The sequence below is a fragment of the Podarcis vaucheri genome (assembly GCF_965113315.1).
Source record: "Podarcis vaucheri genome assembly, chromosome: 6".
Lineage (NCBI taxonomy): Eukaryota > Metazoa > Chordata > Lepidosauria > Squamata > Lacertidae > Podarcis > Podarcis vaucheri.
The window spans coordinates 45,729,999-45,743,916 of NC_138764.1; the positions used below are offsets into that span (position 1 = coordinate 45,729,999).

General features: G+C 41.6%; 1 protein-coding gene across 7 annotated transcripts in view; it reads right to left on the reverse strand.

The window, feature by feature from the left end:
• Window positions 1-13,918, reverse strand: part of PATJ (PATJ crumbs cell polarity complex component) — a 165,917-nt gene that overhangs the window by 34,480 nt on the left and 117,519 nt on the right. For 6 of the 7 annotated variants that reach the window (XM_082228721.1, XM_082228720.1, XM_082228718.1 and 3 more), the window contains 3 exons: window positions 9,974-10,046; window positions 6,470-6,562; window positions 799-870 (listed from right to left, as the gene is read on the reverse strand). In XM_082228721.1, the coding sequence (XP_082084847.1) occupies window positions 799-870; window positions 6,470-6,562; window positions 9,974-10,046 (238 nt within the window). The remainder of the gene's footprint in view (window positions 1-798; window positions 871-6,469; window positions 6,563-9,973; window positions 10,047-13,918) is intronic. The other variant, XM_082228719.1, reaches the window with a different exon arrangement.

Consider the following 13,918-nt stretch of genomic DNA (forward strand, 5'->3'; position numbering starts at 1 on the left):
TCCCTGAAAGGAAAACTCACCCTGAACTAAATAGCAAACAACTACTGTCCAGCTGTAAATATGGCCTTTGAGTGCAAGGTCCTACTCAAGAGGATTGCAGTCATTATTTGGGGACATTTTAATCTGGTTTCAAATCCAGATTTGGGATTGAATCAGCCTTCGTTACATGGATGGATGAGGGAGAGGGAAAAGGAGCACTATGCTGCAGCTCCTCCTCAACCTCATACCAGCTTTGGAGGGCATCTTCCTGGACCATCTATGAGAGATTGGGGCCATGGTTCTGCAACAGTTGCAACCTTATCTCCTATTTCACCACCCCCACTGACTTTTGACCTATGTGGTGCCATGGAGCACTGCATTGTCTCCAGTGCTATTTAAGAACTAGATGAAGTCATTGAGAGCTGTCAAAAGGAAAATTGGAGTAAGGTGTTATCAGTACATGGATGTTACCAAACACTATTTCTCTGTTGACACCTGAATGAGGAAGGACTGAGAAGGCCCTGGATTGAGGTCTAGATGCAGAGGTTGGTTGAAAGAGGGATAACAGTCTTATTCCTAATAAGATGGAGGCTAGTAGCTAAGTGGATGAAAATATATTCGCCTTAGGTGTTTGTTTGTAATTTTTTAAAACCTTCTTTTCCATTGTTTTTTTTCTCTCTGTCATTTTTACATTTAAGTTTGTAAATCACCTTGAGAAACATGTTAAACCAGACGCACATATACATAATAAGAATAATAATAAATTGTTAATAATGATAAAATAAATGAATAAGAAACCATTTGGAATATAATACATACATTTTCTGTAGGTTGCTCTGCTGTAGGTTGCTGGTTCTCTATCACCTGCTTGTCAAGCTTGGCACCGACATCCTATCAAAAACAACCCCCAAATTAAAGGTTTATCTGAAAGCAAAGACCTGTGCAAAGATACACACTTTCAAGTGTAACCTGTTTTATCGCAGCCCTCATTCCCTGAAATAAATACTGAAATACTCAATTCACAGTTCAATGCACATGTAGACCACATAGATTACTGGTCCGTGTTAAACGCTCTTCAGGTGAAGCTTAGAATCAGATAGAATTAGGAATATATTGCTTACTTTTTCATGTGGCTCATTTAAGATTAGACCTCTCTTACTACATTTAAGTCCCCCTGAAGGCCTACCTTGTCATCATTTTCTTAGACAGCAGGCCAAACTGAGAAAAGGCCATTTAGGGTGAGACCAATCAAAATCCAGTTTACTTCTTTGGGAACACAGCCAAGTACCCTAACTAGATAGCTACTGTGTCTGTAGGAAAACTACTACAAAATGCTTATAATGCAGATGCCTCAATAAGGACAAGAATGCACAACTTAAAGAAGATGAACTGCAAAAAATGCTACCTTTAATTCTTCAAACCTAAATATAACTAATTTGTCTGATTAAATGTGATAACCATGTTTGTGATATTTTCTGTGCTTCTGCAGCTACACCTTTAATAAGTGAATTTTGTTTTTGTCATTCTAAGATATTACCTTTTGCAGAAGAATAACAGAAACACCCATTTATCCCTTATGGTTCAGAAAATAAGCTTGTGAAAAATGTTTGGTGAAATATCAGACATTAAAGGAGGCTGAGGTAGACTTCCAACGTTCAAGGGATAGCAATTTTGTAGTAGCTTGTGTATAGTAGGCTTTTCTTATTTCACAAAATAAGCAAATTGCACCCATTTTTGAAGCACAACGTGAGACACCATAGCATAACTTCCAGACTCTGAATACAGTATGCTTATTCAAACCAAAGTCCTGCCAACGAAAGCATCATTTTTTACCTGCTTTTAAAAAATATCATAACAGTGGGACAAAGCAGATAAGGTAAAAATTGATGTTTAGTATTATGCGGAATGGCTGAGCTGAAATACTGCAAAGATGCCACGAGGAAAACATCCTTCAAACATTTATTTCCCACACACTGCCAGCTGCGTCCTCCAATACTGTATTACACATGATTTTATTTTAAAGAGACAGATTATGCTGCTGGAAAATAAAAACACCCCACTGGATTTGTGTGCTCATCAGTATTTTATTTGTCACAGAAATATCGGGAAATATTAGTATGAATCTCTCCTTTGAAGCCATCAACTTCAGCTGATGCTTGACAGTAGGGCAGATTCAAGGACACCCACCTTTCAGCTTTAATAATGATCAAGTTGAAAAAGCCTCCTGCTGAACAGAACATTTGATTACCCTGTATGTATAGTGAAGCAAAGTAAGAACACACATCTAAAAACCACACTGGAGCTATCACTCATGCTATTTCCCTGTTAAGTCAACACGGAAGGTTTAAAATCACTTGCTTATTGTGCAATGCACCAAAGGTATACCCTTCAAAATGTAACAAAACATTTCCTTGGGTCACTTTTAATACATAACACAGCATTTCTTCTAGTATCATATAAACTGTGAATGAAAGCTGCAGTTGCATTTGTCTCTGCATGTACAAGTTCAGGGTCCTTTTGAAGGTGATCGTTTACAATTTAAAGGACCCAAGAACAGATGCCTTAGACTAGCAGCAGACCAGGTGGAGAAACCTTTGGCAACTTCCATCAACCCTGATAATTGGCTATGGTGACTTGGCTGATAGGAGTCAGAGTCTAACATCTGGAAGGCCATAAGGTTCCCCAAGCCTGCAAGGGACTTTTTCTAATAGCTGCTAGGGATAAATAGATCATTATATTTCTGATCTGTTTCTGCTTGTCTGTGTTCAGCCCCAAATCCATTCCATCCCAATTCCACATTTCTCTGCAAATAAAACAACAACTGCACAACATTTGTAATTAAGTATGTATGCATCAAAACACTTTGTGATAAATGTATCAAAAAATGTTATCACTGTGTGTGTGTGTGTGTGTGTTTCAGCTGAAAACTGTTTCATAAAATTCAGGGAAGAACGACATAAAAAATACTTAAGTTCTGATCTGCACATCTGAGAGGTGCAAATCAGATCAATTTTTTTTGTAGAGTCAAATTCCTCAAGCATTCTATTGTCTTCTTCAAGCGTCTATGAGCATAGAGCTCCTACTACCCACCTATGCAAAGTCCAAGCTGCACCAGCATGGAGGGAACTTTTACTTTCCCAAGCCAACAATGGAAAAGTCCAGCTTCACATAAATTACTGCTTCCTGAAGCCCACCTTTGTGATCCTCAATTCCATAATATTTTCCCATTATGATTATGGATAAAAGGCTAACATATTATGACAAAAATGTTCAAGATTGGGAACTGATTTTTTAAAATTTAATGTTATGTCTGAATATAGCCACTCAGAAGGCGACATTCGAATAGTAATGCAAAATAGGCTGTGTGCAGAGGAAGAAAACAGAAAAACCAGCCTACATAGTCAATTTCTAGGCATTTGTACTGTAGCTATTAGCCTAACTCTCATTTCTGGAGTCCCTTTTTGCTGTCAAAGGTAAAACAAATGTAGACCAGAGGGGAGGGTCTTTTCACCCTGGATTTTGATTTTTTCCCAGAGTGGTGAGCAGCTTGACATCCTTTTCTCGTGCCAGGTAAAGCTTTTAAAACACAGAAGTCTCCCAGGCATCAGTTTAACTCCAGTTTTACCAGTCTATGGTCAGCTGTGCTGCCATAATTTTAATCGTTTTGTGTCTAATTTTAATCGTTTTGTGTCTATTGTTAGCTGCTCTATAAGAGTACTTTTATAGATTGAATATTAGGATATTTGATATGTTGAGGAAATAAATCCAAAGCATTTTGCTGTACTTTAACCATTTCCATTTGCAGAAAACTTTAGTATGCAGAAGGTAGCTGAAGACTTGCAACAGTGACCTATTACTAGTCTCAAAAAGGGGTTTTGACAAATTAAAAGCAGGGGTGTGTTGAAATGGCTTGCTCTCTACTCTCTCCAACTTATTCTCATTTTAGTCTCATCAAGGTATTTAGAGGCTGACACGTCAATCAGTTTCTCATACATTGTGTGCCACAGTGCAAGCAACCAATGTCCTGCTCGAGGGTGGCCTTAAACCCTTTGGATCAAAATCTGTCAAACGGGAAGAGAGCTTGACAGAGAGATGAAGAAGTCTCCACAGGCTGCTCCAGCTACGTGGGCAACTGGCACAAACTGGCCTGTGGGGAGGGCAGCGGCGTAGCGTGGGTTATCAGCACCCGGGGCAAGGCAAGTAATTTGCGCCCCCTAACCCGGGGCAAGGCAATTAATTTGCGCCCCCTAACCCGGGGCAAGGCAAGTACAGTAATTTACTCTCCCAAGCAGCAGCAGCGAGGCTTCTCTTTCCCCCGCGCTCTCCTGGAGCTGCCTCTTTTCTTTCCTTTCCCCCCCTTTCTCCAAGGCTTTTCGCTTTCTCTCCTTAATTGATTCCTCCTCCACACCGCAGCGTTTCCTGGCTGCTCCCCCCCCTTCCCCTCTCTCTCCTCCTCGCTCTGCTTGCCTTGCCCTGCCTGAGAGCGCCCTGAGGAGACTCCACTCTCCTTTTTGACCAGGCGAGGTAGAAAAGTCTCTTCCCGCCCCCTCGCCAGACTCCCGGCTCGGCTCGGCTCACTAGCCTTGCGGCCAGTGGAGAGAGAGCCGCAATTACCTTAAAGCTCCTCTCCCTCCGCTTCGCCAAGCTGTCAAAGCCCCGGCAGCAGCGGCAACGGCAGCAGCAGGCGCAGCCAGACCCCCGCCAGCCAGCCCGCCCGCCCGCCCGCCCGGCTTCCTCTCCTTTTTTTGCCCGCGGCAGAAGGCTTTGCTCTCCCCCTTCTGCGACCTCCTCGCCAAGCCGAGCGAGCGCGGGCTCCCTAACCCGTGGATTTTAGTAGGGGCAGAGAGCTGCTAGTGCGAGCGCGCCCCCCGCCCATGTTGCGCCCGGTGCGGCCGGCACCCCTGGCACCCCCCACGCTACGCCACTGGGGGAGGGACAACATTAAATGCATGCTGCAGTTCCCGCTGGATTGCACCTTCCCCCACAGAGCCATCTACTGTCAACTTACCTGTGGGAAGGATTCCAGAAAAGCAAGGGAGGCAGCCAGAGATAATATCAGGAACCCGTTCCTGTTGCAGCTGGACTGTTTCCTCCTCTTATGAGGCTATCTACTACCAGCTGCCTACTAGGAATCCTCCTTATAATTTGCTCTATGGTGATACTGCTCATTCCTCTCCCCTCCCCTTCTCAAAATACACATTGGTGTTACTTATAAGCAGCAGCAGTCAAAGGATTTGCAGACTCAAAAATGGGATATAAATAGCTGTAATAAATGCATGAAAGAACACTGACATACAAAGGCTTCCTGAAATCTCAAGAATTCTATACTATTCTTTTAAATCATAAATACAAAATACCCATAACTGTATGCCTAGCATGATTGGGTTGCCTTAAGTTGCTTTGACATAGAAAGCAGTTGAAATATATTGGCATGCTGAACAGCTGAGGCACTCAAGCATCCATGTAAAAATGTATTTCCTCAGTATTACCAGAGAACAGATGTGTGCCACTCTTCCTGACTGCCAGGTGGATGAATTCATCTATTCGAAATATTTGTATTTTACTCTTCAGCAAATTTTCTGGGGCAGTTCACAAAAATGAGACGATAATAAAGCGAATAAATAAAATATAAACAACAATACCTTAAAAAGACAAATACATTTAAAAGCCTGAGAGTGCACAAGTGCCTGGCATTGAAAGGATAGCAATACTGACATCAGCCAGGCCTCTCTGGGCAGGCAGGGAATGCCACAAATAGGGTGCCACCACTGAGGAGGTTCTCTCTCTGGTAACCAACCACTTCACCTCAGTTGGCAGAAGCACTTGAAGGAAAGCCTCTCAAGATTACCGCATTGGACATGCAGAAGGGCCCGTCAACAGGCCTCTCTCTCTTCTCTAACATTCTCCACAGGGAATAAACGGCATTATCAAACCACTACTAGGAACTTTATGCTAGATCTCATTAGCAGACGGGTATGTGGTGGGGGTTGAGATGATGTGAGTTTCAGAACAGCAGAATTCATTTTTTGAATTCAGAATTGAGACTGAATTTATCATCTTGAGAATCTCACAGTTCATTAACTTTTTCAAATGTCAAGTTTTTAGCTCATTTGAAAATACAAATCTGAGTGAGTGGAAATAAAGAGGGACTTAGCAAGATCTCTAAACAGCTATGGTCCTCAATGCCATGCATGGTTCTGTGCCACCTTGACATCATTTTACCCTCTCTATCTAATTTACACTCACCAAAAGTATTATGGTTTTGATTGTTTGCCCCGTCCCAATATGAGAATCCAAGGTTCAATTCTAACACACATATAGGGCACCAAAATTCAATTATAGTTTCTCTGTTGTTTGGGGCTGGTCTGTACAGCGTGCAAAACTGCACCAATGTCATTTCCTGCTTCTCTTTCCTTTTCAAGTTTCCCTCCCCCTACTGGAACCTTGACTCTGTAAAGAAATTTGCATATTTCTTGCAGCGCATGCTTACTAGTTTAGTGTACACATCATCCGTTGAGCTTTTTGTAAGAAATTCCCAACTGGTATCTTCTTCACCACTTGCAGATTCGGTGGTACTGTGGTCCTGGTGAAAAAGTTTTGTTTTTCAATTTAGGAATGTGAATTTCACTTAAGATTTTAACAATAAAACTACAGAATATATTTCTTTGGAGGGAGACTCAACAAATCAGCCTTGCTTTCATGAACAGCGTTCAACTGGTCATCTGGGCTATAGTCCACAAGGCTCTGGAAACACAAATATCCACATATGACCATTCAGATCACTCTTGTTTTCTGTCACTTCAATGCAATCCCAGCCTTGGCTTAGATGGCACATTTCCCACAAAAAGCATGCTGTATAGAGGTTACGAACCAAAAAGCAGCAGTAGGAAGAGAATAAGGTACAAAACACTGAGTATTTTGGTTTTTCACTCCTTTGCAAAGAACACAGGTACAGTACATTTTCACCAGCACAATAGTTAGAAATGTGTCTCAGTAGGAAGGAAGGAAGGAAGGAAGGAAGGAAGGAAGGAAGGAAGGAAGGAAAAAAGAAAGAAAGAAAGCTAGCTAGCTGAGATTCCCGGGAAGTTTAATAAATCCCAGATCCTGAACATGCATCAAATGAGCCACACTCTGTGCACTCTCAAACTCTTAATAAAACAGCAATGGTTAACTGGCTGTTATGGTTTAGTTTTCTGCCTGAAGTTCTATTGTTGGTTTTAAATATATGTAAGTTTTTAAAATTCTGTAAACTACCTTGGGAACCAATTTTGGTTGAAAGGCAGCTTATAAATAACAGAGATGAAAAATAACAGGTTTTCAGAAGATGAAATCCTCCATTCAAGTTAACTGGAAAGTATCCATAGCCTTCAAAGCCAGACTTTCTAGAGTTATCCCTGTGAAATCTGCTCTGCTGCACACACACAGGGCACAGAACACCAGCACACCCCACATCTTTAGTAACATTTTAAAAACTGTTGGTGTACTGCAACATGATTAAATTATGCAACTGCATAATGTTAGGTATTTCACCAAGTCATTACCAGAATAATGTTGTTTGGGTATAAAAGACACACAAAGTTGAAAAAAAATGGTATAGAGTGAGAAATCACAAAGAAACTAAAGCAGAAGAACTGGATAATAGAAGGAAATATTTGACTAAATACCAGGGAACATCAATTCAGCAAAAAAAAAAAAAAAATACAATCAGGGAAACAGTAATTATCCAGAAAGTGTCACACTACTCCTGGGTTATGATAGAAAATCAACTCTATAATAAAAATGAGAACAAGTGTATTTGACGAGGGCATGGACCAATGTGAAGGAGGAAAATCTTTTCTCTTATTTATAAAGTAACCATGCATAATCATTGGGCTTGCAAGTCAAAACAAAAGGCAAATAATAGATGCTCATTATCAAACTGCTGGAATTCCATATTATGATATTTCACCAATATACATACACTATCTTTTTGGCCTGGCTTCCAAATAAGTTTGGCAGCAATCCCAGGGTTTCCTGACTCTAGAAACCTACTTTCTCTGTGAGTCAGATACTGTTTTGTTTTCAATGGATGCTGGAAGAAACTGGCCATTGTCCAAAATGGTGGTTTTCCCAAAGGCAACTCAATGAGGTTCAAATGTGAAGTTGGCATAAGACCAGATGTAGTTGTATGAAGAGGTCAAAACGTGACCTGCAGTTTGTAGCTTGGGACATTTTCTTGAATTATTTGCTATGTACCTAGGTTTTTCCCTGGCTTTCCAATTGTCTGGATTATGCTGTGGATGGCACTATTTGGAGACAGAGGGCTTGTAAAGCTAAAAGGTAAAGGGACCCCTGACCGTTAGGTCCAGTCGCGGACGACTCTGGGGTCGCGGCGCTCATCTCGCTTTACTGGCTGAGGAAGCCGGCGTACAGCTTCCAGGTCATGTGGCCAGCATGACTAAGCCGCTTCTGGCGAACCAGAGCAGCGCATGGAAATGCCACTTACCTTCCCGCCAGAGCGGTACCTATTTATCTACTTGCACTTTGATGTGCTTTCGAACTGCTAGGTTGGCAGGAGCAGGAACCAAGCAACGGGAGCTCACCCCATCGCAGGGATTCGAACCGCCAACTTTCTAATTGGCAAGCCCTAGGCTCTGTGGTTTAACCCACAGCACCACCCACGTCCCTAGAGGGCTTGTAGGCACATGCAACAGCTGCATTTTCTATGGACATATGCAAGGTCTACCTCTGGATCCACTCCATGAATCCATGAATTGTTAATATTCATTAAGCCCAGAAGAAGAATGTTCTATTGTTGACGATAGTTGTTACGTTCGGATAGGAATAAGTACAAGTGAAACTCTTTCCATTGTCCTTGAAAATTCACACTCAATTCTGCACAAGATGAAAAGTTCTACCTGATGCTCTGGCATGCAAGGGAATACCACTGTTAATATTTCTCTATCTCCAATGTCATGTTGACTCTAACAACGTGATAGAAGGTTCCTGTTTTAATAGATGGCATGATCCATTAAAAGTGATAATTAGACCCTAATTTGGAGCTGGAGAGTTTGGATTCAAGTGTTTGCCTGGTGACTAATTTACAATTTTTGAGAAAGGTATTGCAGAGAGTAGCAGCCTTTTAACTCCAGACAGTCTTGAACGAAACTCATTATTATTTGGATCTGTTTTAGCCTGCCTTCCAACTGAGTTAGGAAAGATATGGCTGTCAACTTGATGGATAACTTACATAGGGGAATGTACAGGGGGAGTGCAATCCTGTGAGTTCTCCTGAACCTTTTTGTAGCTTTTGATATCATCAGCCATAGTATCTTGCTGGGCTGCCTAGCTGGAACAGTTTCTGAAGGCACAATGTTATGGAGGCTTTGGCCCTTTCTGGAGCGCTGGTCTCAGAAGGTATGTGTTCCTAGACTCAATGCCCAGGTGGTATTGATGGACAAGACAATTGTTTATGAGGAGCTTCTACAGAATGCAGCTGTGAGAGGACAAGGTAGATGCTTCGAGTCCACAACACCTATACTGTATCATTTGAATTTGCTGCCTATTTGTCTCAGAACTTCATATAAAGAGGTTGTGCTGACCTACACAGCGAGCCCCTTTATTCTCATTATGCTCTTTGACACACACATCTACATCAACAAGACCCAAGGATGTCACTCCAAAAAACACTGAAGGTGCCCCTGTGTGAACTGGAGTGCTCCGTCCTTGGTTTTGGGAGAGAAAAGTGCTTCAGGTATCAGGTTTTCAGCATAGTTCATCTCTGTGTTTAATGTTTCAAACTTAAATAGAGCTGATTTTGCATCACTGAAAAAATGCAAACAGACGTGCACAACAGTGAACGCTATTGCATTATGAAGGGAAATTCATGCTCTGTTGGCCTTCTGCTGAATGTTTTTTTGTAGAGTTTAATTAGATGAATGCCATGGTTTATATTAATCTGCTAATTATGATTAATTGCTTTCATTTAGGAAACACTAATCAGAAAGTATCTTACCTCAATGGAAGACTGGGAGCTGGAGGGTAATGGGAAAGGAGCAACAGCCATCTGGTTAAATGCATCATCATTGCTGAAAAGCGAGCAAAGGAGAGAAGAGAGGGAATCAATACATTAGACAAACTGCAAAAACATCTTCATTTTCTCTTATTGGTTATTTTAGTTATCTCTTGTGTTTATAATCCTCCTTTAAGGTGGCATACATAGAATTTCAGGGTGGGCTCCCAACTATGCACTGACCAGATCCAGATCCATTTAGCAAGAGCAAGAAAAATGCACCTTCAGCACAATAAAATACATAGCCCTGTAAAAATGTAAGGCATTTAGATACTGACCAAATAATGCACCTGTCTCTTTATTTTGCTTAAAACAAGGGGGCAAGAAGTTTAGCACTAAGAACCACATTGGAAATGCGTTGTAATTTGGAAAGCTTCCATATTTTAAATTGCATGCAAATAACCCAGCACCACTTATATAGCATGATTAGGGCTATTGCCCAGTGGGGCTGGCCAGCATACTGTTTTAACAGGCCTACCTAGAGGCACATCAATTTCCTGCTTATGTTTCCTGTCAATGGCTATTTCCAACCGTGCTTTCAATACTGCTCTCTCTTGTAACGTTTACATAGAACGCTATGCTCCCATCAATTTTCTGTATGGTAATTTTTTATATCAACATCTATTTGCAGCTGTTGGAAGTGCACATTGGAGGGTTTGGTGTGACCAGTATGCTGATGATACCCAACTATCTTTCTCTGTACAACTAAGCCAGTCGAGGCTGTGCAGGTCTTGGACTGGTGATTAGATACAGAGGTGGGTCAAAGGGGGGGGGGCAATAAGTTGAATATAAATCCTGATAAGGTATAGGTCTGGAAATCAGGGAGGTTTTCTGTTCTGGACAGGTTGCACTCTCGCTGAAGGAACTGGCACGTGACCTGGGAGTGCCATCAGAGCCATTATCACTGGAGGCTCAAGTGTCCTTTGCAGCAAGAAGTGCCTTTTACCACATTTGGCCTTGCCAAAGTACATAAGAACGTAAGAAGAGCCTGCTGGACCAGGCCCATGGCTCCTCATGGCCAAGCAGATGCCTATGGGAAGTCAAACAGCAGGATCTGAGGTCAACAGCAGACACCCCGCTTGTGATTTCCAGAAGCTCACAGTGAAACAAGAGACCTCAAGACTGGAGGCGCTTTGCGTGGGGCTGTTCTTGAAGAAAGCTTCAGATAGTGCAAAATATGGTGGTTACACTTTTATCTGGGGTGTCCTGTCACAAATACGCAATACCAATTCTGAAAGAAAATATACTCTCTATATGTTACCACTTCAAGGTACTCCTATTGACTTACAAAACCCTATACAATCTGGGGAATAGACACCTGGGAGAATTCCTTATCCTGTTTATACTTGCCTGCTTGTTAAGACCTGCTGGGGAACCCTTCTTAGCTGAGCTATATGGCAACATGGGAAGAAAGCCTTCTCCGTGGTGGCACCTAGTTTGGAACTCCTTGCCCTCTGAGATATGGATGAGGCCTATTCTTTAACCTTTCGATTCTTGCTGAAGACATGGGTATTTGGCCAGGTTTTTGGCGGCCTAAAGTACCAGCACTGATATATTTTTTTATTTGACTGGTTGTAACTATCCACATTGTTTATAGTACTAGTACGGTGCATCTGGATTTGTTTTGATTTGTAAGTCCCTCTGGATTTGTATTTGTAATGAAGAACATATAAAAATATTTTAAATGAAGTATACAACTTTGTAAATTAAAAGGATTACTACTGCTGCTGCTACATTTATATCTCATCTTTCCTTGAAGGAACTCAAGGGGGGGGGACATAGTTCTCCCCTCTCCATTTCATCCTCACAACAACTCTGCAAGCTCAGCTAGGCTGAGAGACTGTGATGGGCCGAAGGTTGCCTGACTGAGTGAGGGATTTGAACCCTGGTCTCCCACGTCCTAGTCTGACACTTTAACTACTATACCACACTGGATTGCCATGTTAAGCCCCCGCAAGTGGCCTAACAAGGACTGATGCATTTTCTTCAAATAACTAGTGATGCAGTGCCTTTGGGGGGGGGGCGCAGAGGTACACATACCCCAAAACATTTTGTGAATCTCATGAGGGGCAGTAGTTCAATATGAGTAGGAACATGAGAGTACCCCTAAACATTTTTTTTTTGGGGGGGAGCATTGTAGTGATGTACTAATATAGTTGATAGAAACAGTTTCTGATTAAGGCCATCAATATTCTACTTTCAACCTCTCATATTCTTGTTTAGCACAAAACCTGATGGGCTGGGCAGCCAGAATTGACAATATTTGAACAGTGCATACAGAAGTGCACAGAATATTCTTACAGATAAATGATACTCAGCTCTACTTCACATTTCCAAGAACCTCCCTTTAAAACAGTCTAGCATGTTAAACGGCAATTTTCTAGCTCCTTTTGTTTCCCCAAGCATACAAACCAATTATGATGTAGCTCCTGCTGATGAGAATTAATCAGCATATCTAAAAGCTCCATAACCCCTGGTAATTTCTGTCTGGTGCCAATTTAGGTTCTGCCAGTTGTTGGGTTTAAATTTTTTTTAAAAAATATATAAAACAGCTAATCAGCACAAGTAACAAGGAAATCAGCATAAAGCCTTTGTAGCACTTGATGCAGCTTCTAATGAGGAGATCTGTAAGCAGTGAAACAACTCCAGACATTCTATAAAAGTCCTCTCTTTTGATTTAGGCAGCAAGAAGGCTTTGTGGCGAGTTCTGCACATACAGCAAAGCTATTCCCTTTCCCCAGCCTCTCCTAATCTTAGGGAAGGAGTGTGAAGAGCTGCAGTTTAAAGGCTGGGGAGTTGTTGGAAAAGCTTGTGCCTCAGGGGGCAACTAGATATCAGTGCAGCACCTTTGCACAGTAATGTTTAGGAAGGCTTACACAAGTTGTTTCCCCAGTCCTGAAAGTAATGATACTGAGTACAGAGAAACGCATGATGTGACAATGCAATGCAGGGTTGCCATTTCCAAAAGAAGTCCTGTGTAGGGCATGATGCATAGTAACTCCACCCTCAAGTGCCCTTTGGATCCTGGACATTGTTTTGAGCACTTTTTAAGCACACCTCTGCCACCTGCCTTTCCTCATCACCATTAAATCTGCACCATAGGCAATTCTAGAAAGAGATGGTAATTTTTATTCATATAAAGCAACTCTCTCTGAGGTAAGAGAAAAAGAAAGAAAACTAGGTGAAAAGAGGTTGCCGCACATAATCTGTTCCTGCTGTGACCGTACATATTCAACACAACTTTAGTCCTGCTTCAAAGGAGGTTGCTTCAAAAGTAATGGCGTGTTTTAAACGGCACCACAGAAAATAAATAAATGGACTTTTGTACTACCATCTCAGCAGCTGTAAAACAGAATATATTTATTTTACAATGGAAAGTAATGGCAACCTCGCTTTCACGATAAAGCAGGCCAGTGAGGGGGCCTGAACACAATGTTGGAATTACACTGCATGACAATAAAAACTCAGCACAAACGCAACCATCTGCCACAGCCTTTCAATTCCCAGTAGTACTATAGTAAAAAAAAAAAAAAGGTGAATTTCCACATGCACGTTTCTCAAGTTCATAATCAGTTTGTGACTCCCATGTGTAAAATGATGATCACAGACACCAAATGCTATAGTTTATCTCCAGGTGGAAGTGTGAAAAGCCCCCATCAAAAAGTCCCAGGTTTTAATTCATTTAAAGAAATATGCTAGGAAAAGTGTGTGAATATGCATGTCAGCTAAAGGATCATAATACAATGGAATACATAGGATTTATTTCAGAAGTACAGGAACACAGGAAGCTGCTTTATACAAAGTCAGACCATTGTTCTATTTACCTCAGTATTATCTACATTGATTGACAACAGCTCTCAAGGATTTCAGATGGTAAATTCCAGCCAT